The sequence below is a fragment of the Rissa tridactyla genome, chromosome 2, assembly GCF_028500815.1.
Source record: "Rissa tridactyla isolate bRisTri1 chromosome 2, bRisTri1.patW.cur.20221130, whole genome shotgun sequence".
In the NCBI taxonomy this organism is placed as follows: Eukaryota; Metazoa; Chordata; class Aves; order Charadriiformes; family Laridae; genus Rissa; species Rissa tridactyla.
In genome coordinates, this window is record NC_071467.1 from 121,768,585 (window position 1) to 121,795,880 (window position 27,296).

Here is a 27,296-nt window from a genome sequence, read left to right on the forward strand (position 1 = left end):
GCGTGGCAGGCATCCGTGCCAGCTATAAGCTCGGGGATGAAGGTGAGAAAATGTTACTTCACACAGGAGCCCATGGAAAGGAGGTGAGTTGTGACATGTCCTCATTCAGAGTGCCATGACTTGGTATTTGGAGGACCATCAGAGTCGCCATTAAATGTCAAAGTGGGCAATTGTGTCATAGGACAGTTATTCCACTGGGAGACTTAAAAGCATCCACACACTGCACGGTGCCAAATGCTCTCCAGCATCCTATAGCAAGTTTGAGATTGTGAGCAGCAGAAAAGTCCCAATGCCGTGCCGCAGGATGAGAGCGCCCAGGGCCACAGGCACTGCCGACAGCCCTGGGTCACTGTGCACGCAGGAGATTTGGTGTCCTTATGGTCCTTGGAACGGGACCTACAGCCTGGAGCAGGGTAGCCCCTGACAATCTGGCCTTTCTTTCTGACCATCTGGGGCTTGTTTCTACTCGAAGCCTACGAGGAGCTTGACTCCAGGGCTATTGTTTTGTATCATTAAGAGATGATAGAAAGCAATTCCTGGGGGTGCGGACAGGATGAATGCTCCAAGCCTTCAGGATTCCCCCTCTCCTCTCCTACGCTGCTCCACAGGGGTGCGACAGAGGTTCCCAGCCCACTCCTTCTCCTGTCTGAAAGTTCCCAGAACTTAATTCCTCTGATTATGAGAAACTTTTTAATTGTCAACCTAAATTTATTCATGACCAATTTATAAGCAGGAGGCTCCACTTCTCGCTTCTGTCAGGAAAGATTCATGAGCCCATATGTTTGGTCAGGCCCTATTTTCAGCAGCCACAATTCAAAGCTTTCGGATTAAATACTGCCTGATTGCTCCATGTGTTAATGCATACATTTTCTTCTGTTCTACCATCAGAGTGACAGAGGACTTTCCCTAATGCAAAGGTATATAAACAGCCAATACAGTGTCTTTGTGGACCCAACTCAAGCATATGCCAATAACTACTTCCAGGAAAAGAAACAGATTGCTTCTGTCTTGTTTTCTCTCTCTTTTTTTTGCGGGGGAAAATGTTCTGTGTGTTAGCTTGTGTTAATTTTTGCCTTGTTTCTATCCGATCCCGCAGGTTAGAGCTGGAGGTTTGCTGAGATGCTCAGAGGGATACAAAGTCGTATTTTAGTTTGATGCCCCCCGGGCTTGGGACACCGGCACATCCGCAGTGAATCCAGGAGGGCAGGCTCTGTTCCCATGCAGAGGTAGGAAGCGAGTTTTCTCTCTGTGGAAAGGTCTCGGAGAGAGCCGCAGTGACGCTCTGCAGCACCCGTGCAAACCACACCAGTTGCGTTCTGACATCAATCGCAGGCAGCCCTGCTCCGTCCTCCAGCCCGGCACCATCCGCGCTCCCTTTCCGGCTTCCTAAAAGTCATCCGTCTGCAGTTTGAAGCCATGCACGGAGCTGTGGATGGTGCAGGAAAACCTGCGTTGGCCCCGTCCCTGCCTGGGAGGCGCGAGAGCAGGCGGGGAGGAGCTGGGCTGTCCCCCGCGGAGCCCCACCGCGTCTCCTCGCCTCTCCCAAGGCACCCCCCGAGTAAGATGAGCTTGGACAACTCCCGCTCAAGAAGCCAAGGGAATGAGCCGAGCAGCTCTCTGAACCACCAGTGCTAATTCTTAGCCCCCTCTCAGCCCAAATAATTTGAGCAGCAATTTTGCAACTGTTCAGGATTTATTTTTTTGGTTGTGATGCTACGCAGTTTCCAGTGGTGTTTTCCCAGGCTTGTCTGTAGCTTTTCCTTCTGTGAATGCGGTAGCACGGGTGGATGCCTAAACGAAGTCTTTGTCAGGAAGGAGCGAGGAGCGAAGAGTGTAAGGATTGCCAGCTAACGTGGTTTCATGGTCAGAGAAACTTGTTACCTTCCCGAGGAGACGGCGGCATCTGTGCTGGCAGGGGACATTTGGGTGTCTCCAAGGCAACGGGTGCAGCGCCATATGCCATTTTGGTTTCGCAAATGGTATCATTTAGGGGGACTGCTTTACATATTAGATGAGAAACTGTCTCAACAACAGACCTCGAAATGAGATATCAGTGCTAAAGCTTTTTTACACTGGGGGGTGGAATTGTTCTGCATCCAACATCCACTATTTTAAAACAACGATCAAGTTAAGGATACACAGATGCATGCACGCATTTATTTGCTAGTAAAGTTTGCAGATGGTGCAGGATTAGGGGGATAGTAAATAATAAAGAGACATCTGAATCCCTCGGTTTACGTGGTCATCGTCCAAGAAAATGGTGTTTCTGATTCATCCGAGTGCTGGGCTTTGTATCTAGAAGGCAGAGAGAGTGGAAGAAAAATTAAGGCTTGTATGGAGAGAGGTTGGGGTCTCCGCCTCAAGAAGGATGGACTCTGAAGAGGACAGAGGTGTCTAGGATGAGATATGGGTAGAAATTCAGCGTCCAAGTTCAGGGTGCTATGGCAGCTGCTGGGACCGAGGGAACCCAGGGGGACGGGTGTCCTATGGGGCACCTGTGTCGCACCGCCCCGGCGGGTTTGGCTTCTCCCGTGGGCTTGGGTTGTCACAACATAGGCGGGTTCTCAGCGACTGTCTGCTCTCAATTGAGACTGAAGTTCAGTCATTTCCAAAAGTTGGTGGAGGACAGAGGCCGACAGACCATTGGTGATGCGGAGCAATCACGAAAGCTGCCTTTTCTTGGTGGAGCAGGCTAGGAAACGGTTGCTTCTCTAATAACACAGTAAATGTCTTGGACATGGGTGGTAAGAACTATTTCTGGCTGAAGATGGGAGAGCTTTAAAAATAGCCCCGAGAAGTTAAAAAATGAAAAGAAAACCCTAACTCATTTGAATCATCGCAGTTCATGTCCTGCAAAAACAATGCTGTGGTCTGACAAGCGGTCCAGAGTTCCTAGCACTTACGTAAAATGTAAGCCGGAGGAATGAGTAATCACCTGTGAAGGACTTAATAACTCTTTGTCCCTTCCTCCGTATACTTGCATTTGAGTCACGATAGCAAGGAGGATACAATAGGTATTTGTGGGAGGCATAAAGCCCGTGTGCTCAGGGAACGTGTGGTTCCTCTGCAGATGTTACTGTTTTCTCTGGCATCTTAAACACTGCTTATAAAGGATTTGTCTCCTTTCAGGATTTGACCCCCTGCCTTTTGTCTCGAGTCAGAAAAACGATGACAAAAGCAGCCCGGGCAGCATTAATTTACTCTAGTTATCATCGGATTGGGGGTGTGCAGCTTCTTCAGTGTGTTTATGGAAATTCAGTGTGTTCCAAAAGTGGCCTGGGTGGGCTTATTTCCATGTGTGGACATATTCCATATGTAAACAATGAAGAAAACCTGAGATGCAAGAGTCTGTTCCCACACACACAACGCAATGAAAGAAATCACCCATATCCAGCATTTTCTTTATATTAGGAACTCGGGGCTTGTCTCCTTTAGGGACACTGGCTGGGGAAGAGGGGCACAGGTATGTGTCTACGCTCCGAAACCAGATGCAAAACTCAATTTTGCAGCTTATCTGCTTCTCAGCATCTTCTGGGTCCCAGTGCCAGACCCAGACCCACAGCGCTGAGCGGGAGCCCAGCTCTCTCCCCATCCAGCTTGATCCCTACAGCCTTAATTTCCCATCTTTTTCACAGCGGCTGCAAGGGAAGGCTGAAGTATCAGGGTCTCCTCTATAGCTGCTCGTTACTAAAGAGGCCCATTACCAACAGATATAAGAGATAGTGGTGGTGGGGGGAGGGGGAAGAGAAATTTGAAGGCTCTCTGAGCAGCTCATTTCTAATCAGTAGCTGATAGGCAGTAATTTATCTGGGTAGGGTTTGGGTCTCAGAAATCCATTCAAGCTTATAATTATCTTGGCATATGTGGAAAGTCATATTCATAGTCCCTCAAACCTATTAGAGCCTCACACTTTTCTAAAAAGGAGAATAAAACGCTTCGACTTTACTTTCTTAGAGGCGGAACAGCTTTCGGTTCCTTGTCAGCTCTTGCAATCTGTCCCCTCTCCGCTGCCCGTCTTTAGCTCCCAAGGGAGAAATGAATGCAGGTCCACTGGGACAGAAAGGGAAAGAAAAAAATATTTATGGGGAACAAAAAATAAATCGGCCTATTTCCATCCTTCCGCGACAGGTATTTCTTTGTGAGGACAAGCAAGGGGAAAGGTGGGCTGGTCTAGGAAATGGAGGCAGGGTTATACCTGAAGCTTTTGCTGATGTCTACAGCGGTGGCATTTTGTGCTGTTGTGGGTACACCAGCGCCTGTGGCCGCCTTTGCTCTCCATCGTTTCCTTGGGCTCTGCCCTGCTACCGCTTTTCCCTCAGGGAAAGGTCCCAGCTCTCCTGTTTCACTTGCTCCTGGCTAAGCCGGATCTGCGTGGTGATACCAGCAAATGGAGAAATATCTCTACGGTCTCGAGTGAGCCTCGGGGCAGCCCCTTGCTGCCGCCCCGTGCCTTGCAGCTCTTCTTCTTGCCTAAATGCAGGTGAGAGGGAGCAGGCTCGGGACATCTTTGGTATTGGAAATCATAGGTCATCTGGCCTGAGACCCTAAGACGAGACCTGGCTGTTTTGGAGGCTTGTATTTTGCCTGTAAGCTGGGGGCAGTCCCACCTCCCTGCTCCCCTCTATCTCCCTGTGCTGCCTACGCCGCATGGGAGTTTCTTGGAGCGGGGACCGTCCCTCGTCCTGCAGAGGTGGCATCGGTCCAATCGAAGGACCAGCCCCAGCTAAAATCGGGGAAACCTCATGGAAATCTGTGTGTGGGCGAGCGAGCTCCATTTCGAGCTGTAGGCACGGCTGTGAGAATGTGACAGAGATGGCCAGGGGACAGAAAAGAAAAAAGAAAGAGAGGAAAAGCAGTTTCCACTCTTCAGGTAGTCACTGATTTTCCAGAATGAAGTAGCAGGGATGCTACCGATGGGGGCCAGGGCTACGCCGATGGGCTCGGGTCTGCCCAGCTGGCGTACACGCAGGCATGGCCCTGTGGATGCAGGGGGACATCCTGAGCATCCTCTGTAAAAGGGTTCACAATGCACTTCATTCCCCGGTCTTGCTGCCTTTTTAATCTGATTTTTGCACCGTGAACATCATTAAAAAACTTCTCCGGGGAAGGCGGGGCGGGGGGAAGGGGGTAAAATTGAAATTTCCAAACGCCGAGATTGGAGAGTTTGTTTCGAGGCTTGGTGGATTTATCGTGATGGTTTGGCCACTGATCCCTTAAGTCTGCCTCCCACAGCAGCCGTCCACGCCTGTTTCTGATGGCAAATTCCTCAAATGTCAGGCATGCATTTTAAATGGTTATTTGTATGGAGAGGCAATCCGGAGAGACCAGCCGGAGCGCTTGGCCTGTCAGTCAAGGCTCGCAATGCCGCTGCACCGGCAGGAATCGTTTTGACAGAAAATTGCATATAAATTGAATCATTTCAAAATTAAGAAAGGGAGATGAAAGCAAATGCTTCCGAAATGAGGTGCCACCGTCGAGTCGTGACGCGCAGGGTTGAGCCTCAGTAGCCCTGCGGATAGATCCCTCCTCCGGCACTCAGCTGTGGTGTGCCCGTGTCTGTGCCGAGGCTAATACTAGCTTATTGCTAATTTCCTAATATTACTAATTATATTAGAAATATTACGTTATTAGCTGCCCCGGGGGACTGGCCTCAAGGAAACTGTTGTAAGCTGTCAGTCCAACACTGAGTGCCCGGGACAGCTGGGGGGTCGGTGAGCTTGGCGGCAGCAATGGGGGGATGCAGGGCTTGGTCTCCATGCCCATTTCTCCCAGCCAAGGCTGGTGCAGAGGTGGGGGTGTGCTGCAGACGAAATCAGACTCACTGCTTTTGTGTCTAACCCTCCATCAACTTCTTTTCTTAGCTATAGTTTTGAGTAGCAGCAACAGGCGCTGTGAGACATACCATATTAAAAATAATATGCACTCGGTGAACCAAGGGGGTGTGAAGGCACTGGGGCTAGCAGAAGCTGGGCAGAACATCGTGTTGCCATCATTGCTTACACCCAACGCTTCGCACGGCCCTGTGAAATGTCACTGTGGGACTGTGCAGGGTCATAGAATCATAGAATGGTTTGGGTTGGAAGGGACCTTAAAGATTATGCAGTTCCAACCCCCCTGCCATGGGCAGGGACACCTCCCACTAGACCAGGCTGCTCAAAGCCCCATCCAGCCTGGCCTTGAACACCTCCAGGGATGGGGCATCCACAGCTTCCCTGGGCAACCTGTTCCAGTGCCTCACCACCCTCACAGTAAAGAATTTCTTCCTGATAACTAATCTAAATCTAACTTTTTTCCAGTTTAAAACTGTTACCTCTCATCCTATCACTATACTCCCTGATGAAGAATCCCTCCCCATCTCTCCTGTAGGCCCCCTTTAGGTACTGGAAGGTCGCTATAAGGTCTCCCTGGAGCCTTCTCTTCTGCAGGCTGAACAACCCCAGCTCTCTCAGCCTGTCTCCATAGGAGGGGTGCTCCAGCCCTCTCATCATCTTCATGGCCCTCCTCTGGACCCACTCCAACAGGCCCCCCTGCAATGCGGAGTCGGTGTCAGTGAGGTAGAGTGGGACTCAGAGGAGCCCTTTTCTGGCCTCTGCCACTGCCCTCCTGTGCTACCTTGGTCAAGTCACTTGTCCTAGTTTCCCTCAGCCTCATCCTCTTCACTTTTTAGACCATCATGTCTTCAGTGTCTCTCACAACGGTTTCTACCATGCCTTTGTTTGACTTAGAAAAATGTAAAGATCGGTAAAGAATAATGCTGACCAGCCCCATCTGAGTTACAGTTTCCTGGACGAGGTCATTGCACAGGTTGGAGAGCTGAACCCGCTCCCGATGCCTGAGACGGGGAGGGGGTTTCCTGCTGTCCCCAAGCCAGGCTGCCAGGGGCTGGAGCCAGCACGGGGCTGGGGCAGGTGATGGCATCTCCTGACACGCTGGGGGACCGATGGGTTTTGCTTGGCCATAGCCCAGGGCTGGAAGCGGAAAGTTTTATGAAGGAGAAAAAGAATGCTCTGCAGCCTGGCAGCTGCCTGTGTGCCCTGCTTGGCCATGGAGGGCTGGTGAAACCTGTTGCTTTCCAAAGCAATGCCTCCAGCCTCCTCCTCCCATAGGCCTGGAGAAATGGCCTTTAGGATGCACCCTACCACCAGGCAACGGGCAGAGCTGCGTTGGCCGGGCACCGCAGGGCTCCCCGTGCCACAGACCTGCCGTGAGGTGCTGGTGGGTGCCAGGGTCTCCTTCCCCTGGCACTCCGGAGTCACCCCTCTCCTGGGTGCATCAGAAAAGCAGGCGCCCGAAGCAGCACCCTAAAAATGGTGTTAACCCATTAATGCCTTTTAAACAGGTAAGAAATCTCCCAGTGCTGCGTCCGCTCCAGGCATGGCACTGATGTGGAACAGCTCTGTGCTGGGCTGTTTCTAAAAGGCAAAGAAATGTTAATAAAAACCTGCAAAGGGCATTTTCTCAGGCATCTGTGAGCATACCTGGGATTCGCTTTCCCTGCTCCGTAGCTGACACAGTCCCTGGGGCTCTGCCTGTCCCTCTGCTTGTCCAGCAGCAGGGGAACTGGGAGCAAATGGGCTTGGGAGCAGCACGTGTGTCTTCAGCCTCCTTTACCTCTGCCTCCTGGCTCAGACTGGCCCTTGGTATTAAAAAAAAAAAAAAAGAAAAAAAAAGAAAAAAAAGCGGCAAGAAGGGCTTTTATTGTGAAAAAGAGACTCTTCAAATGCCTGTTCCCCCCTTCCCAGCCTCTCCGCTCCCCTCCCCACAGGGAGGTGGGTCTGGGATGAGGCAGAGTTTGAAAACTCGCAGATGAAGTTTGAAGGGTGTCCTCCCTCCTGGGGGAAAACCGGAGGCACCCTCCGGAGCGTCGTGGCAGGGACGCAGCAGCCCCCCCCCGGCAATGCGGAGTCAGCTGGCAGGGATTGCGGAGAGCCTGGAGGGGCACCCCTGGGTGACAGCCCCCAGCTGTGACTAGTTGCTGGAGGATTTTTTTTTTTTTTTTTTATCATTGCAATTTTTTAAGTTTTTGTATTTTGTGTGGGTTCCTGGTGTTTGTATGGAAGTGCCACAGGCGGCTGGCACCCGGCTCAGGAGGTGACCCTGTGCCACATCGCTCGCAGGTGGTGAAGCACACGAGGAGGAGCGCGGCGGCCAGCACTGCAAGACATGGTAGGATTTGAGGGACTCCTTGCCGAGCTGGCGATGGGACGCGACACTGGGTCTGCTCAGGGACACCAACCCCATGGGACAAGGTGTGAGGCCGTGTCCCGGCTGTCTCCATCCTGGGGGCGAGTCCAGTGGGACCCCTGGAAGAATTGGGGCATGGGGAAGGCAAGCAAGGCACAGACCCGCTCCGGCACATGTCTGTCCTCAGTAGTACCAGGGGTGGACAAAGCAGATCGTAAGGACGCCCGTAACGGCAGTGCCTGCGGCTGCGGTAGCTAAAAGCACTGCTGTCAGCCAAGGGAGGGGATTACGCTTCCTCAGCCAAAAATCTACCTTTTTTTTAAGAGCCTGGGTAGCTTCAGGCAGGCGAAGAGCTTGGGGCAAAGGCAGCAAAGTGCCTTGGAGAGCACAAAGAGCCTCTCCTTTCTGTTTGGTTCTCCCAAAGCGCAGCGCTTTCAGCAAAAAGTCACAAAAACGGCCGGTTTGGCAAGGGAAGATGCCTCCCTTGGGGGAAAGAGCGTGTTTCCCTGCAATAGCAGATTTCCCCACATCCAAAGCACATTTCAAACCTTGGGGTGATTTTTCATGTCATCAAGTTTTAGTGATCGAGTTTGGGACATCCCTTGGCAACCAGCTTCCATCGAAGCAAGCACGGGCCAGCTGAGCTGGGACGGGTTCCCCACCGCTCCCTGTCATCGCTGTCCCACCGGGGGACAGCCGGGGCGTCACGCCGGGGCATTCGCAGCAGAGGAGTGTGGGGGGTCTGTCTCTGCTCCACCACCTCAGCCCTTGCAAAACTCGTGTTGGGCAGGGATTGCAAACACACGTGATGGATGAGCTGAGGAGGCGCCTGGTGCTGCTGCCAGAAACTGGTGCTTTGGTGTCACTTGTGTTGCTGAAATGGTTTTATGTCCTTGAGAGCGTGGTTATGACTCAAAGCAACTCTGGGAGCAGTAGGACCGTGACAGCCTTCACCAGAGTGTGTGTGTGTGTCTTTACGGGGGACACTGATGTCGTGCTTTATAGTTTCCATCCTACAATTTGCACAGGCTGTTTTGAGTTTCTTAATTCATGAACTTCAGCAGCAGGAAAAAGACTGGGACTTTTGTCACCCATTGTGGGGCTGGGAATAATTCCTCCCTGTCAAATCAAAAAAGCAGGGCTGCTCTCCCTGCACCAGCCTTTTGTCCACAGTAATGCTTTCCCGTACGAGCCTTCACTATGAAGCCTTTCAAAGACTATCTAGCCTGTGCCAGGTACCTGGTGTGGTCTCCCCTGCAAGAGAGGGGTATTCAATTTTTGCCAGGACTTCAACGTTGCCTTGGCAAGGGGAGGTCTGGTTCTGCAGCCCTTTCCCCTTTGTGAGCTCCCGTATTGATTGCTTTGATTTCACCCGTAATCCGGGTTTGCTCTGGGCACCGGTCACCTGCAGGCAGGGCAGTGACGGTCGAGCGGACCAAATTCAGGCTGTGCCCTAAGCTGATCATCCTGTCGCTTCATTTGCAGCAAAACCCTAAGCGAAATAGTCAAGCCCATTTTTGACTTCTTCCAAAACCACCGGGAGGGTGACCACTTGCAGAAAGCTGGAGAGATCCCAGCTGTGAGCTTCGCTGTCAGCACGGAGCGCTCGCCTGCAGCCGGCTGCCTGTCGGATCCGGCCGCTGTGCGTGCCCGACCTGCCGAAGCAGTGAGGGCTGGGGGGGTGACCGCATTACAGAAACATCCTCTTTGTTCTGGTTTCAAAATCTGCCAGCGAGTCATTTCCAACTGCTCCGTCGCTCGCCTAGTATGAGGCAGTCTAAATAAGAGGGACTGATTACACTTTATTAATCCGCTGGCATAGATGCCAAATACCTTAATTACCCCTTCTGTTTGAAATACTCAATAACTCCTGTCCGCCTGCAGCTATTTCTCTTACCCTGAAGGAAAAGCTCTTTTTCTAAGAGCCGGGTCGCACCGGTGCTCTTGCCATGTATATTCTGCCCGCTCGCCCTGTGGGGTTCGCTTGGAGAAAGAGAAGCGGGAGGCTGCCGGCAGGCTTTGCCTAGGATGGGATCCGCGGGACACAGGCAGCACTCAGAGCCAAGCAGCGAGCAGCTTTCTTCCCCTTTTTTTTTTTCTTTAAAAAGGGATGGCTCAAGCGGAGGAAAAAGGGGTTACCTCTCTGCAACTGAGGCCAGGGCTTGTATGAACAATTCCGTTTTGAAGAAAGCCCGCAGGGCTGAAAGGCCCCGCTGTCCTCCTCCTCCCTCCCCTTTGGAATCCCACGAATGCGTTTTCCTGCTCTCCAGGAAGGGAAAAAAACCTGACAGCCAGCTCGGGGAAACCCAACCGGCCGACCTGGGCAACCTCCGCTGAAGTGCCAACAAGGGAATGTGGCGCTGGCCCCTGCCACCGCCCCTGACGCGAGTTTTGCAAGTCCTTGTTGGGCACCGAGCAAGCGCTCCTCTTCCCCGGTGCTGGTCCACCCGTTAGAAGTGAAAATTGAAAATAACTGGATCAAAATTCCTCCCTCCCTCCCCCCCGCCAAATATTGATAAAATGTGACCCCCAGTAAAATAAATAAAATGGGACTGAGTGCCAAAATGTGTAAGAAAGTTTTAGTAGCTTTTCAGGCACTCGTCAGCAGATCGGTAAACTTCATCAAGAGTGAGAAAGTAATAAAATTTGTTCTTATTTTAATGTGTTCCTCCCCATATTAAATGCAGCCCAGAACAAATAAGATGCGGCTTTCTAACACTTCTGCTCTTCGCTGCTGCTGCGCGTAGAGGAGCTGAAGCAGCGCAGCCCCGCTGGGGCTGCCAAGTCAAAGCTGCTGAGTGGCCCAGAGGCCACTGTTTGAGGTGAGGGGGGTGGTGAGGAAGGGCATCAACCGTGGCTTCCAGGTTCCTGCTTTTACTTCCCCTGGGTTTGGGAATCCCCCAGGAATCCTTAGCGTGAGCCACTTGCCGCCGCTGGAACCGAAGCACTGAGGAGCAGAACCGTCAATTCCCGAACGCCGCAGGGAACGAAGCGTATTGTTTTTCACCAGAAGAAACCAAGGCATTTCAAGGCAGTTTGTGCATGGGACTCGAAGGGAAGGAGCCCAGCCCGTGGGCCGCGGGCTGCTGCCCTCCTCCAAAGCATCCCCTGCACAACCCCTCACAAACAAAGGCAGGACTGTTCCAAACGAACGGGAGCAGGAGGCACAGATGTTGCACAAAGGCGAGCCACATCTGTTTCGCCGGGGAAGGGGCCCCCTTCTTGCTGTTTCAGCAGGCAGATGGGAAAACTGCTCTGAAAACCTCTGGAGCTGAGTGCAACAGGCTGGCCGGGAAACTGGGACGAATGGGAGGAGGAAAAGGGAAACCTGGCAGGATCCTGCGCGGTGGCGGGGGGAGTGACGGTCGCCCAAAACTGCTGCTCTCCTCTCCCTCCTGGATGTCCCTGCCAGGATTTCTAGGTTGTGCTGCTTTCACGTAGGTGCGAGGGTTAGAGGAACGAGCCGAGCCGGCAGAGAGGAGGGAAAATGCGGAGGACTTCCCTTGTCCCGTGATGCTGGCAGGGCAGTGGTGCATCCAGGGCTGCCCAGATCCTCGCTGCCTCCTGTGAACACGAGGTGCTGTTTCGGGTCCGCAGTGACCCCAGTGGCTTGGGTGCAGATTGATATTGCGTAGTACAAGGCTTTTCGTGGTGAAAAGTAATGAAGATGTTTGCCCATGTAAATGGCAGCAGACCCGGGCGTCTCGGTGATATGTCCTGGAAAACAACCAGCGATCTCTTTGGAGATGTGTCTCCGAGAAGCAGAAGACCCATCTAAGCGCAGGAGTCCGCAGTAAAAGCCCTGACTCTGAACTTAAGCAGGAGAAGGCTGAGGCATCCGAAAGCTCTTAGTTTGCTTACTTTAAACAAAAGAAGTATGGCATCCTGGAGAATGTTTATTTTTGTGGTGCTTTGTGTTGACTTCTGGGATTAAACTGGAAGGGTCCTGAGCTGCACTGGTCATAGTGTTGGGATTAAAAGCATCCTGTCCATCCCTCACCAAGCTGAATATTAACTTCCTGCAAGCCAAAAGATTTACACAGTGGGAGCGAGAAGAATTATGAATCTTTCCTTTTTCTCAGTGAAAATCACACATATTGGGCGTAAGGACAGTGTCATCACAGGAAGAGCAAGTCCCTGCCGGTACCCTGCAGGGCTTTAGTCCATCCCAGGTGCAGGATGCAGCGTGTGTCCTCTCTGGGTCCCCCCAGGTGGCAGCCCTGCCCTCGACTGCATCAGCTGTACCCTGTAGTGTGGTGTCCTCCACCCAGGTGATGGCCGTCCATCTCCTCCATGGTGTTCTCCATTGCCTGCCCCAGGTCCTCCGTAAAGATGCTGAACAGGTTGTTTGGGATTTTGGGAGCCTTGCTGCTCTTGTAGGCTGCCTCTGGGGGTTTTACAAGCTGGGGTTTCGGCTGTACTTGTTTGGTCTGCATATCAACTGGGACCAGCCAGTGCAACGGGAATGGCACCGTTACGTACAAGCGCTGGGATTTTCTTATGGCGCAGGGCAGAGTTTCCAGCACTGACTGAAGATTTGTTCAAAATGGTCTTTTGGATGATGGGGTGCGTGAGTAGAGCCAGTTATTACTAGAGAGAGGCTGTGGAGCTGGAGGGTTTCAAGGTTTTTACAGTTTGCTGCCCCAACACTGTAGCAATAACTGGGAAGAAATGTGAAGGCAACGTTATTTTAGAAGTTAAAGGAAGCATGTTGGAACCATCGCTTTAAAGTCAGTGCTCAGAGTGAACGGTATCAACACCATTTCACCCCTTTGTGCTGCTGCTGGAGTGTTGTCCCATGCTACTGCAAAGCACGCTTGTCTCGCAACTAGACTACAAATTATCCCCTTGAGGCAGAAGCTTTGCAGGCTGTCCAAAATTTAGCAAAATACAGCATGCTTTAAAGTCTCGCCCCAGGCAACTTGACTTGGTTATTTTCTGGTTTGGTTTTGGACACGCTGGTGGGAAGGCTTGTCTGCCAGCTACGAGGACTTTGCTGACGCTGCAGGGAAAGACCCAGCACCATGTGGCGATGTATCAGGTTCCCGGGCTTCAGCCGACCCAGCATTTGCTGTAAATCCCTTGCACATGGATTGTGGGAGTACGGTCCCCCTTCCCACCTCTGCAGTGCCTGGCTTCAGCTTCCCAAGCCACTCGTGAGGAGCAACACATGGAAGCGGGTCTGCAGGGGCATCTTGAGCCAGCAGGTAACGCGAGCTGCTCACAAACCCCTCACAAACAAAGGCAAGACTGTTCGGAATGAACAGGAGCATGAGTGGCCTTGCAGTATCTGAAGGGGGCCTACAAGAAAGCTGGAGGGGGACTTTTTACAAGGGCATGTAGTGATAGGACAAGGGGTAATGTCTTCAAATTGGAAGAGGGGAGATTTAGATTAGATATGAGGAAAATTTTTTCACTGTGCGGGTGGTGAGGCACTGGGACAGGTTGCCCAGGGAAGCTGTGGATGCCCCATCCCTGGAAGTGTTCAAGGCCAGGCTGGATGGGGCTTTGAGCAGCCTGGTCTAGTGGGTGGTGTCCCTGCCCATGGCAGGGGGGTGGGAACTAGATGATTTCTAAAGTCCCTTCTAACCTAAACCGTTCTATGATTCTATGATCCGTGCCCTGGCACCAAGCAGGGTGGCCTTCAGGGTGTCCACAGGGTGCCGAAATGCTGTGGGGTCATGGTCCTACCCCCTTGAAGGGCATTTTGGAAGAAAAAACCTTCATCCCTGGTGGAAACAACCCCTGAGACACAGCTGGTGCAGGTCTGCTAGGAGTTATGGACACTTTGATGGATCATAAGGCCACGTGAAGGGCTGTCCTTTCTTTGCACCCTGTGGTGGTGCAGGTGCAGGTGGGTGTTGGTGGGACCCATGTGTGGGGGGAACATAATGGCCCGCCTTGGGGCCGTCTGTGCAGGGTGAGCTCAGCCAGAGCTACCTTTGAGGCTGGTGGTCATAATTTAATAGCTGTCTTTAGTAAATTCCCGCTCTGCAAGCTATCTATCTTCCCCGAGCAGGATGATATAGGAAGGCACTTAAGCACTTGAATGATGGGCAACGGACACTGCCAAGGATTTCCTTCTGCTCAGGCTTGCCCAGAGTCACTCCGGGGATAGAGCAGCTTTGTGTCCTTCCATGTCCTCAGCACAGTTATGGGTCCCCAGCAGCGAGCTTAGCCCACGTGCCATCCACTTGCAAGCCAAAAACCTCCTGGTTTTGATCAAAACAGGCTGTTCCCCTCCTGGATCTGGCTGACGTACCTGCTCTCAGCCTCTCTCCCCGACACGCCGGGAGCTGCCGTGAGCACCACGTGTTGGGCGCAAGGCTCTGGAGACGTTCCAGGAGGCGGTGGGCAGCCAGAGGAGGTTTCCCGGTTGCTTTCCAAGCAGTCTTTGTTAAAACTGGTCACGGCGGGCTGCGTCTCCTGCTGCCCAAGAGGTTTTGCGGTTCATCAGCCGGGCAGCGAGCACAGTGCTGGGAGGGTAAGTACAGCTCTGTGTCTTGCACCCCCCCCTGCAAAATACACCCCGCACAGTGTGCATCCTGATAGATGGATATACCTGCCTTTAATCTGCTCACTGGACAAAATCCTCTGAGCTCGGGAGCCTCGGGCAGGCAGGCAGACGAGAGGGACATGGCCACAGCTGAGCCATCCTGGCTCCCGCGGGCACCTCTTTGGGATGAGGGGTTTTGCTGCTGGAGGGGTCTGGTGATGGCAGTGCAGGGGCAGGAGCACTCTACTGGATGCCAGAGGAAAACAGGGATGAAACCCACTTTTATAGGCCACGTAGTTCCAGGGCATCTCTCTAGTTTTAGGGCTGTTTCTTACATTCTTGGATAATGAAGTTTGGGGTTTGTTTTTCTTTTCTTTCAAGCTCAACAAAGCCAATTTGATGCACTTTGAAAAGAAATTGAAAACAGGCTTCTCTGCTTCAAATTCTGCCAAGGTTCAAGCGTCCCGGGAATACCATGTCAAGGATAAAACCCTCCCAACCACACTTAAAAAGCTTTATCCCTAAGCGGCCAAGGCTGCACAGGATCTCCACCGTGCCTTCGGGAGCCCGGGCCATGCTGTACGTCCCTCTGATGAGCAAGGGTATATATTTTTTACTTATTGACATCCTGGAACAAGCAGTACCTCTCTTAAGCCTTTTTATGGGTTTTGCCTGTAGCTTGTCCCCTGGGATATGGACCTAATTTCTGGAGAAGACGTGCTGTACTGTCACCGTGTCAGGCTGGCAAAGCAGAGCTCTACGTATGGTTTGCATTTCAGGCTGAATCGAAGCCATACCTTACACTGCAGCATTTTTTTTTTACAGCATGGGCTCAGAGAAAGTCTCTTTGGAAAAGTATTTAACCTGGCCTTCTAAATACAGTATTATTTCTGCAATGTTATTATTGAATTTGCAATACCGACTGCCAGAAGTTACGCTGAGACTGTGCTTGCACTGTTTTCTTTTCTTTTTGTTGTTGATGTGGCAGGGAAGCCCCAAGCGGGGCTGGGGAAGGGAGCCCGCGGTGGCTCTCGCCCAGCTTCACAGCGCAGGATTTCCAGCTCGGGGTGGGAAAGAAACAAAGCTCTAACTTGCAGTGCCCAAACCCGAGCTCGCTGACAGAGAAGACGAAGTGGGTTTGGACAGTAACGACGCTTTAACCACTTGGTCTGTAAACTGACTTGACATTAAAAACCAGCAATCCTTGCCATCCATTTGGCATCCACGGCTCTCCAGCTGTGGATTAAAAAGGATTTTTCCTGCAGTATTTCCAAGGTTCTCCAAATGGCTCCCTCATGCACTCCCCTGCCCCAGGATACTTGGATTTTTGGCAGCCCACGGGTGGTGTAAGCGACCAAAGGGTTATTATCAGGGTGATAACAAAAAAGATGCCCCTGTAAATCCTCCGTGCAGAAGAGGGTTATACGGAGGGTTTTGGCGAGAGCAGGGTGGGCTGTGTCCAGGGAGGGTAGGATGGGGGAGATGCTGGGAAAAGTTGCCCAGGAAGGCACGGATTGGGAAGGGAACTTGGCTGGATGCAGATGGGAGTACTGAGATTTACAGTTAATCCTGTCCATCGGGATTAACTCCATAGATGTCATTGCAGTTAAGACTTCGAAGTTGGAGGGACAGACTGTGACGCACTTACAGTGATGACTGGAAAGGAGCATGGATATCGGGATATCAGGATCTGGCCTTTTTGCGCCACAGCATTATTTTATGATGGTTAAACTATGATTTGGACATTGAACCTGCCCTAAACTCTTGCTCAGGATGCCGGACCTGGGTTGCTGGTGCTTGGGGATAAGCGTGTGTCTGCATTCTGCAGGACTTGCTTGAAATCCAGGGCATGAAGGTTTTTGGTAGCTGAGCTCGGGTGCTGCTGTGTTAGTTGGCGTTGGCTCTGGGACCGCAGCAAATCACTGTCCCATCCAAGCGGCAGAGAGCTGGGGAGGCATCACAACCAGCCACTTGCCAGAAGTCCTGCAGCCCCCCAGGGATGCTTGGGGGTATTCAAGCTCATCCCCTGCCCAGAAAGGTGCCTAAGGCAATGATTTAGCCATGTAGTGTGGTGCCTGGGACAGTGGATAACAAGCCTTGAATAACCTTGCCAGTAAGCTAGGACAGGACATCGCTCTCTGAACGGTTTCACCCTGGACGAGCTCCTTTTCACTCTTGAGCTTTTAAGGAAGAGCGAAAATGAGAGGTACCCCGGCAGGTCCCGCAGCAGGCAACCCTGGTTCCCACAGAGGATGATGTAAGCCATATGTGAGCAAAGAATTTGGCCCAGCAGGTACATTTTGCTGCACTACATTGTATTTCTAGGAGAGAAACAATTAAATGAGAGCTATAAAGCTGAATCACTCGAAATGCATCATCACTACCTCTTATAAAGCTGCATTAAGTCTGCTCAGTCCTTGAGAGGGAGACCTCGATGGGAAACCCCCACGGCTGCTGCCAGCGAGTTGGTGGCTTTGCAGCTCTTCTCATCTGCCTCGGTTGATGTAGTGTCTTTGGGAGAGAGGTGGCTCCTCACCATGGGTCCGTCTGAAGCAATGTCCGCGCAGTGAGGGCACGAAGCCTGATGGATTTTAGGATAGTGTTGGATCAGCTTATGAAAGGGTTCATGCATTGGGGTGGCCTGGGGCAGCTCCTCTTGGTTTGTGAGTTGTGCTGGTGGTGGATCCCTGCAGCCGGCAGGAGCCTGCGGTCCTAAAAGCCCTGTGGCTGGAAATGTTTCTGCTCGCCCAGCTGCCTTCTGGAAGTCATTCTGGCTGCTGGCTCTCACCCCCCTTCCCCAGCTTTTTAGCTTTTTTTTTTTCCAAGTTTTTCCTCTGATAAACAAACTCTTATCCCTCCTTTGGCACTATATTGTCCTGCTGTGTCTGCCACGGATATACTTTTGCTTCCAAAACAAATAATTGCAAAAAAAAAACCCCTGTATCTACTTGAATGTTGCCTCGACTTCCAATGTGGGTTCGAGCCTCTTGGAAATGCCTGTTGTGAAGCAGAGAAGCAATGCCAAGGTGACTTTTGCTGCTCCAGCCCCTGGAAGCGCATTAGACCGCCCGATCCTGGGTGAACAAGGCATGGGTGCAGCGTGGCCCTGGGATGGGGACCCCCCCTCAGTCCCTCGACAGGGAAGGTGCTGTGCTCAGGGCAGAGCTGGCACCGTACGCGTGGGATTGCGTTGGGCCAAAGCGGAGATACGTTGGCTTGGCAATATGGGGAGACTTGCACAGTATTTGCTCGTAACTGCCTTTCCAGCCTATATAATTTTTATAAGTCCCTTCAGAGTAGAAAGTATGACTAAAAGGAGGAAAAAAATCACATGTCTGTACAAAGATATATACATGAAAACTTGGTATTACCCATCTAAAGGCAGTTTCTTAGTGCTGGGAGTCAGAATATTTTAGGCTTCAGATACAGCAGTTTGCATCCTTATTAAATACAGGCTGCCACAGCCCCCGACAGACACTTGGAGCTGCCTTGCTTTTGCCGGATGCAGTGGTGGGCAGAGCTCCAAAGGCTGTGTCTCAGCACACATTGAGATGCCCTCTGAACAAGGGCACGGGGATCCAGGTTACGGGTTGGGCGTGCAACCAGGCTAGGAGCCACTGAGAATGTCCAGAGTAAGGTTTGAAGACAAAAACCTCTTAGGAAATGGAAAGCATTTGCCTCCAGCCAGGAATTTGCTCTGCTTTGTTCTAGTTCTTTATTTTTTTATTTATTTCTTGAGTCTTTAAAGCAAAATATTTGAGCATGAAGAATTCATCTCCCATAAGGTGATCCTGTACACCAGTGCTGCGGATGTGGCCACATTGATGGTGGGTCAGCCCTTGCTCTGACCTGCTTCTGAAGGGACTGTGGCTAATTTCTGGCACAAACCGTGCCACCAGCTGTAACTCTCCTGCTACAGGGCTGCGGAGGCAGCGAGCGCTTGGGGAACACCTTTCCCAGGGATCACACAAGCAGATGTGGGGCTGCTTCTCCAAAGGAAATCTCTTTAAGGTTATTGAGAGCTCTGCCCGGGGAGGTGGGCACACAGGTCTGGGGGATCCCCAGCCATAGCACCCCATGGGGACCCCCAGTAATGCTCTCCCTTTCTCTCCCCGCAGGCCCAGCGACCGTGGCGAAGGACGAGACTGAAGACCCCCGTCCCGGCAGCCCTTGGGGTGTTGCTGGCCCTGGCCTTGCTGGCCCTGGCCCGCCTGCCCCCATCGCTGGATCGGTCCCCCCCACCTGCCACCAGCATCGTCCCCCCCAGTCCCCCGGCAGGAGGCGGCTGTCCCCCTGTCTGGGGGACGAGCCCCTGGCAAAAGGCCCCCTGCACCCCCTGCATGCTTGCAGAGGGACCAGCAACTGGTCCAGGGCAGGAGGCGGCGACGAGGGGTGGCAGGGGATGCTCCCCCATGGCTGTCCAGCGATGACATCCAGAAGATGCAGCTGCTGGCCAGCGGACAGGTTGTCTCCAAAACCCGCATCCCGGCCCACGGACAAGTCCTGCGAGTGGGGCTGCGGGCTGTGGGGGATGCCGAGGGGGACGCCTCGCGAGCCAGCCCAGAGGAGGACTGCCGGGATGGGCGCTGTGGGCTCATCAAGCGCCCTGGGGACCTCTACGAGGTGCTGGCCTTCCACCTGGACAGGGTGCTGGGACTGAACCGCAGCCTGCCTGCCGTGGCCCGGCGCTTCACCAGCCATCTCCTCCCCTACAGCTACACGGACGGCTCCCTGCGACCCATCATCTGGTGGGCACCTGACCTCCAGCACCTGGAGGATGCTAACAACGACCAGAACTCCTGTGCCCTAGGGTGGCTGCAGTACCAGGAGATGCTGCGGCCCCACAGACCGATGCTGGCAGCTGGGGACGGTCCCTGCTCCAGCATCCCACATGGCGAGTGGAGCCGTCTGGCCCTCTTTGACTTTCTCCTCCAGGTAGGGCTGGGGTGATGGAGACCACTTGTCCCACCAGCTGTGCCACCCTGGTCCTCCTGTGCCTTCCTTGTCTGACCTTGGTCTCTTCCTCCTCTTCAGGGTTGCATAGGCTGCGGGTAATTGGGATGTATTTTCCCTCATTAGCTAGCGGGGAGCAGGGGAGCTTTGTGCAGAAGTGGTTTGGCCCAAGCACAGTCTGTTCTTGGGACTTGCAGGGAAATGCAGGCAGATTTCGGATGTGGCGAGTCCGCTCTCAGGTGGGCGAGCTTCCCCCAGGCACGGCTCTGTCGGCTCCGCGTTGCACAGATGCCGGCAGCCGCTCGAGATGGGGCATCCGTAGGGACAAGCAGCGTGTTCTGCATCAGCCCCATCAGATCCAACTCCAGGGATGTGCTGCTGATTCTGGAAATCAGGAGCCCTGCCCCTTCCTACAGCACTGCGTTCCTCCTCCTCCTCGGGATCATACCCTGCTGCTACGAGGGATTACGACAGTGTCCCAGAGAGTTATCATTTTTTAGAGAGCAGCTGTGAGGAGGCAAAAGTGTTTTCTATGGAAAAAAGCCTGTCTAGGCACCTTGGGGCTGGAGCTTTGGTTATCAGACAACGGGAAACAGCCTGAAAGGGCAAGTATTAAAATAAAAAAAGAAAGAAGCAAAGAAAGGGGGGGAAAAAAAAGGAGACTATTAAAATATGTGTTCTCATTATTCTCTCTCTTTTTTTGGCAAAGCCTGACCATTAATCTTTATAACCTCAGACTACGGCTGGCAGAGGCGGAGCAGCCTTGGCTGGGCTTGGAAATATTTTAGCTTGAAACAGCCAGAGAAATGCGAAAATTAACCAACCCCCTCCCCTTCCCCAGGCCAAAAGGCAGTCGAGTGCAATGGAAAGGTTGAGTCTCCAGGAGAATGTATCTAGTTTTAAGCAGACTTTCCCTCGGAGGGCCAAAGCAGCGCAATGATAAATCCAAGGGCACTCCACAGGTTTTCCTGAATGACTCCAATGGGATCCTCCCATGCGGAAAAGCCACGTAAAGGTAAAGAAGGCACCAAGTCAGCAGGATGTTATAGAAGTGAAATAGCATCCTTCAGAAATGGCTTCAGCCTCTCACAGCCCTTGCTGGGGAAGGGGAAGCTGTGAGCTTTGAGCCCTGCTGTACGCTGGCATTGAAATCTTGGTTGCTTTCTTCAATTAGCTTTAAAATTGGGCTGCTTCTGTATTGATTTCTCTGGGTGTTTGCCATAAAGGAAGATCCCTCTAGGTGCAAAGCTTTACCGGGGGCAAAACGTCGAGCCTGGTGGAAAGGCAGCAGCTGCGGATGGCTTTGTCCTATGCTTTATAAAGGGCCAAAAATACATCAACTGCAAAGCCCTGAAGCTGCGTCCCTACACTACAGCACCCCCTTCCCAGCCAGGGGGGAGAGTAAGGCATTTTTCCCTGGGGGAAGCCATCCCAGGATGAGTCGTGTCTGGAAAGCCGTGTCGGACCCAAGGGCACGCTCTGGTGTGGCCGAGCTTTGTGTGGGACCGAAGAGGGGCTGAAGGGGAGCTTCTCATGGGGCTTCAACTTGGATGGGAGAAGGTGTGATTCACATACTTGTGTTCCAGCAGTAAGGCCCAGTGTCCTCTTCATTACAGCCATTTATGCTCTGGTGAGGAGAAATTAATATAAATGACCCAGAGAGGGCCAGGGGGAGGGAGGGTTCATCAACATGTCAGAGGCGCTCTCAGCATCTCCACAACTGGCTGGTCCATCTTCTGGGGCTCCACCTGGACACCAGGTCCATACTCCACCTCTCACCTCTGTAGGTCCAGCATCGATACCCCTCAGTTTCTTAGGTGCTTGCATGAATGGAGGCCTTGAGCGCATTTAATGTCTCTGTAAGTCATCTCAGGTTGTCTTCACCTTCTGTGCAGCCTGGAAAATAATGCAGCAGGTGAGGGAAACTGGTGTGGTGAGTTTTCCAGCAGGTAGACCAAGGAAGTGCATGGAGGAAATGGGATGTTTTCTTTCATTTCAGCACATTTTGTGTCAAAAGACACTTTATCACGTTTAACTGGTGAGTGTCCCGGTGGAGAACTGCTGAACTGAATCCTTCATTAAACATCAGGAAAGAGAGGGATTTGTTAAGGAACTCCGGTGTGGGACTAATCTTGCTTCTCAAAGGGTTTTTAATATAATGGCCATGGAAACCAAACTTTGTGTTTCCTGCAACATCTTCTCCAGTGCTTGGTTAGTGTTTGAGTTCAGGCTGAACTCCCTCTTGAGGCACAGCCTATAATTGATAAATTTTCCTAATCGGGCTGTCATTGAATAGGCAGCTTCCGTGGGTCACTTGGTTTCCAGCCAGTCCTGTAGGTCTCCCTGGGTTTACCTGAGACCTGCTCCAGCCCTCCCGGCAGCTCCAGCAGCCTCTCTGCACCCTGAACCCTGACTCCTGGGTCGGCACCAGCAACTCCAAGCAAGCAAGCAAGTCAGATATCTTCATCACATGCAATTCACGTGTCGAAAAATATATTTATTTTATATATATTTATATATATTTTTAAAGGAGATTTTAATATATGTGTGTATATATATATATATATGAGGTTTTTTTCTGCTGTAATGTTGTAAATGGGCCTGCAGAGCTGGAGGCAGTGTGGCAGCCCCCCCCTGCACAGCCTTGGGGAGGGCTGTTGACAACCAGCGAGGTCCCATCTGCCCCACAGGCCACCGCAGAGGATGCTCTGGCTTCTGACAAAGCTGAGGAAGCTTTGTGAATTTTTATCTTTTAAAAGATCTGTGATTTTTATCTTTTAAAAGTCCCTTGTTGCTCTGAGGGTGTGGGTGAAACACTGGAAGCTGCCAAGGAGCACCAAGGGTTTTCTGCAGGGATTTGGGGTGGGAAGGAGGGGGGAGCTTGACAGCCTTGACAACACAGAGCCTTAGCAGTGCCTGCAAATAATTAAACACAAATCTAGTTAAAACTAGTCACCATGGCCTAACTTAAATGTCAGGCATGCTCTGTATAATGCACAGATTGCTTTTTCCCTTGCCAATCTTTTTCCATTCATCTTCTTCCCATTGAGAGCTGCTCAGGTTGCCAGTAGGGATGGATGAAAGGGCGTATATATGCTGGGAGCCAGATGAAACCATCATCCAGCGCACCAAGACTCAGCCCAAGAAAAGAAAAAAAATAATCTCTTTCTGATGTTTCAAAACCTAGGTTTCCTTGGGTGCTTTTGTGTTTTGTTTTGGTTTTTTTTTTATTTATTTTACATTCATCACTTTGCACATTTTCCCTTGTTTTCAGCTGGAAGCATGACCTGTTTGCTCTGTTCAGCTACAGGGTGTGGAGGTACCAGGCACAGAAAGCCTGTCACCATCACCTTTGTCAGTCTCTTCTCCAAGCCAAGGGGGTTTTGCAAGTCATGTCAGCTTTTGGAAGTTCCCTGCCTCTCTCTCACTCATTGGTGTATGCAGCTTTTCCATTTCATGTCTACTGAGGATCCTTAGAAACTTTTTGTTTTCCACTGAGCAAGAAAAGTTCACAACCAGACCACCCCGTCCCTGATGCCTGACCCTGCTGAGGTCCCCAAATGTCTCCCACAGGTTCATGACCGCCTAGACCGTTACTGCTGTGGGTTTCAGCCTGATCCCTCTGAGCCCTGTGTGGAGGAGAGGCTCCATGAGAAGTGCCGAAACCCAGCGGAGCTCGTCCTCGTTCACATCCTGGTATGTCCCCCTGCTGCCCAGGGGCTGGCTGCTTTGGGGTTAAGATGAAGGTGCCTGGGGAGACCTTGCAAGGGGGAAGTAGGTACCATGATGATGCTGGATCTGTGGTGGGAGGTGCTCCTCAGCCTGAAAGAACCTGGGTTTTGGCAGCTGCTAGGCCCCAGATGCTCTCAGAATTTCTCAATGCATTAAAAAAACAGCCTAAACCGCCAAACTGGTGACTCCCCACAGTAAGTGAACTTCTCCTTCCCATCCTGCTGACAGGTCCGAAGGAGCTCACCGTCCCGCCTGGTGTTCATCGACAACGCAGGCAGGCCACAACACCCCGAGGAGAAGCTCAACTTCAGGCTCCTGCAAGGCATAGACAGGTAGGAAGGGGATGTGCACCTTCCTGGGGATGTTCCTGGGTGAGGGCTGAGCTTGCACTCATGGGATGGACAGCAGTCCTATCTGCACACCCTTGTGACACTCCTGCCCTCCCCAGTTGGGGACCCCTGTGAAGCGAGGCCACCTCTTACCCAGGACAGGACAGGTGGGTGTGCTCACAAACCCATCACATGTGCCCTTGCCCTGAAACTGGCTCTTCATCCTGCTCTGGGTGGTTCATGGCCATCTCCAAAGCCTATTTTCCCCTCTCTAACTGGCAGCTGCATTTCAGCATTTCTTGCATCATTGCCCATCAGGCGTTTGGCACATTATCGGTCTCTTGATTTGAAGCTCGTTTGGATCCGTTTCTGATGGAGCTGTCCTGCATGCTCGCTGTGAGCAGAGTTTTAAGCAGGAGGCTCCTCATCCCCTGTTCCTCTGGGTGGACGTGCATTTCTTCTTGAAGAACCGGGGTGGCCTTTGCTCGGCTGCCCTGCTGCTCCCCTCCTCCCTGCTCGGCCTTCCCTGGGTAACCCCTTCCCTCCCTCTCTCCTCTGCTCCTCCGCTGCAGCTTCCCGGCGGCGGCGGTGGCCACGCTGCGGTCGGGCAGGTTGCAGAGCCTGATGCTGGAGTCTCTGCGCATGGACCGGGACCTCTGGGAGAGCCAGGGCGGCGCCGAGGGCCTGAGACCCCTGCTTCGGACCATCGACAGGAGGGCACACATCCTGCTGAGGTACATCCAGGAGCACAACCTGACGGTGTTCGAGGACTCACCGCGCTGAACCGAACTCTGGCCGGCACAGAGCGCCTGCCTTGCAAATCCCAGCGGCGATGGATGTACCTCACCCCCTCAGGGTGGGCCATGTGAGACTGTGTGTGGGTGCTTGGCTCTCCAAAAGGTGTTCCCACCCCCTTGTAGGATGTCCTGGAGAAGGAGACGGGATCATGGGGAGTAGAAAAGAGGGGGAGGAGATGTCTCCTGAAACAATCCACAACTGCTTGAGAAAGGCAACAGTCATCAAGTAATGGTCTCAGCATGGACCTTTACTAGTCCACGGTGCCTTCACCACCCCACTACTGCAGCAACTTTGAAAACTGGAGGCTTGGACAGGTTGAACAGCCTCCAGAGACCCTGGGAAGGGTTAAAGAATTGGTGAGAGGCACTGCTCAGAGTTGTGTGAAGTCACTGGGAGCCTTTCCATGGCTTCCACTGGGCTTTTTGATGATGCCTTCGCTGTTGCCAAAACATCACAGGCAGAGAGGCTGGAGCGGCATGGGGGAAAGCAGAGGGGAGCTTTCTAAGTGGATTAAGCAGGGACAAGTCGCCCAAGCTGCGCTCTGTCTCCCCCCCTGCGGAGGAGGTGATGGGTGCCTGGGAGCGAGTGTAAACCGCTGCCCGGAGCTGGGGCCAGGCGGGACCCTGGACCTGGCAGCAGCTGCCATCACGGACCCTGTGGTGCCGTCCCTGTGTGCCATGTGCCATTCCTCGGCAGGCCAGGGCTGCTGCCAAGGAGCACTTTGAATGTGGGATTTGAAGGTTTCAATCTCTCGCTCGCTCTTTCCTTTCACTGTCAGGGGGTTAAAACTCCAACCTACCCCGAGCTCCGCCGCTTGTGAAAAGCGCTCCTGCCTGCTCTCTTAGGCACGGCTGTGCAAAACTCTTTCCAAGACTTGCAAAAATGTCTTCTAACAAAAATGTCAGGCTATTTCAGCAGAAGGCAACTGAGTGCAAAATGCTTTCTGAGCGTGCTGGCACCTCCAGTGGAACCCAGCCTGCTCCTGTCACCTCCATATGCTCTTGCCCAGCAGCCCACTGTGATGGAGCACAGCAGCAGCCCAGACAGGCAGGTCCTCAGCTGTCAGGGCTGAGAGATAATTCAAAAGCAAAATGAACAGGTGGAAAAAAGATCCAGGTATGGGCTCTGTCAGAGCCTCTCGCTCTCCGCAGTGTCTTTCGCAGCTGAGGCATGCAGTTAGTGTTTGCTTGCCAGGAGCAGCTGGTTCCTGGCCTGTGGGCTGATCATTTGCCACCGGGGGAAGGCTTTTTAAAGGGGCTTCAGGGAGAAACCCTTCGTTTCTCCAGTGCTCCAGCCGAAGCTTCTATGCCTGAGGCACCCCCAAGTCACTTCTGCCTTTGGAAAGTCTTAGTGAGACCAGCGTGGCCATTCGCACAATGCTGCTCTCCCATTGCCTTAGCTTTGGAGAACACGACCACCCATGCAGTGGGAGAGGCAGAAAAGACAGGCATTGATGCCTTCCCTGCTCCCTCCATCCTTCTGCAGTTTTAGAGCCTGCAAGGGGATACTTTAACACCCATGCTGATAAGCACAAGCAATTACCTTTTTTTCCCTTTTTCTTCTTGCTTAAGAGAAGACGAAGTGAGATTTGGGTGACATGAGTCAACAAGAGCAAGGGCTCTCAGAGAGCATCGTCACTCGACATCGTGGGCATATCGGCATCCAGAGCGCTGGCAGCATCTTCCTGGAGTCCTGCCCTCCAGCTAGCCAGGGAAAGCCTTTCCCCCAGCACTCTCTCCACCCCATGAGTTATCACCCCGTTTGCCGTGCCATGGGGTGGATGGCTGTCGGGGAAGCCACGCTAAAGCCCAGCTCCTGGGGATTCATTATCGGGAGGTGAGTTAGGCTGTAAGCACGGAGGAGAATGAAATAACTGATCCTGGGTCCTGTGAAAAGCAATGCCCAGGCATAGCCTTATATACAAAGGAGACTATAAAGGCCTATATAAACGTGACTAAATGTAACATAATTAAGTCCAGAAAATATGCTGTGAAAAACTACCTGGTAACAGGAGCATTAGTTAGGATGTGTGGCATCAGTCATAGTCTTGTTTTTCTCATTAAAATGAGAAATTTCATTAAAAGAGAGGTTGTCATCCCACGTAAGCCAAGTTCTCAGCGAGAAGTGAGAGGAAGGTAGGGCACTGCGTGGTGGCCAAAGCTGTTGACTTGGCCGTGCTGGAACAGCAGCTTTTGCCTTGCCCCGGGTTGCATCTCTTGCCTCCGGTTGCATCTGCTTGACCTTAACGCTGCACAAGGTAGTGGGGATTTTTCTAGGGCATTTTGCATTTCCTTGGGGTAACATGTAAGTTTGCTGGCTAAACACGTGCGGGAACATCTGTAAACACTTATGCATGTGAATAAAAATCACTCTTGAATTAACAAGGAGCCTTGTATGGATAAATGAGAGAAGCAAAAGCCGTGATGTTGCTGAGACTGATCATTAATCTCCTCTAATTAGTCATTTTTTCCATGGGCTTGTCTACGTAGCCAGCAAAGTGCACAGGCTCTGAACTGTGGTCACAGCCATTCCGAGAAATCCCATGGACTGCTCTCCCCGAATCAGCCTTTACAACGGAGTGTCAGGTTCAGCTTGCTCCAGCTATGAATGTGTCATATTTCCCATGGTAAACTTATTTTTAGGGGTTTATAACATAGTTATAAAAATTCCCTCGGAGCCGTGCTTGACAAACAAGATCTCATCTAAGGCGTGACCTGCTTTAATCAAATTTCACTGAGTGTCATCACGGATCCTGTTGGGGTGGGGGAACAAAAGAAGGACACGGAACAAGCTGGCTGCGGAGC

General features: G+C 52.2%; 1 protein-coding gene across 1 annotated transcript; it reads left to right on the forward strand.

Moving 5' to 3' along the window:
- The first annotated feature begins 36 nt into the window (after positions 1–36).
- GASK1A (golgi associated kinase 1A) lies at positions 37–26,853 on the forward strand. Its single transcript, XM_054190587.1, has 5 exons — positions 37–83; positions 18,832–19,615; positions 23,207–23,329; positions 23,594–23,697; positions 24,267–26,853. Exons 1-5 carry the CDS (start codon positions 37–39, stop codon positions 24,475–24,477), a joined length of 1,269 nt encoding a protein of 422 aa, XP_054046562.1. The 3' UTR covers positions 24,478–26,853.
- Positions 26,854–27,296: the final 443 nt, after the last annotated feature.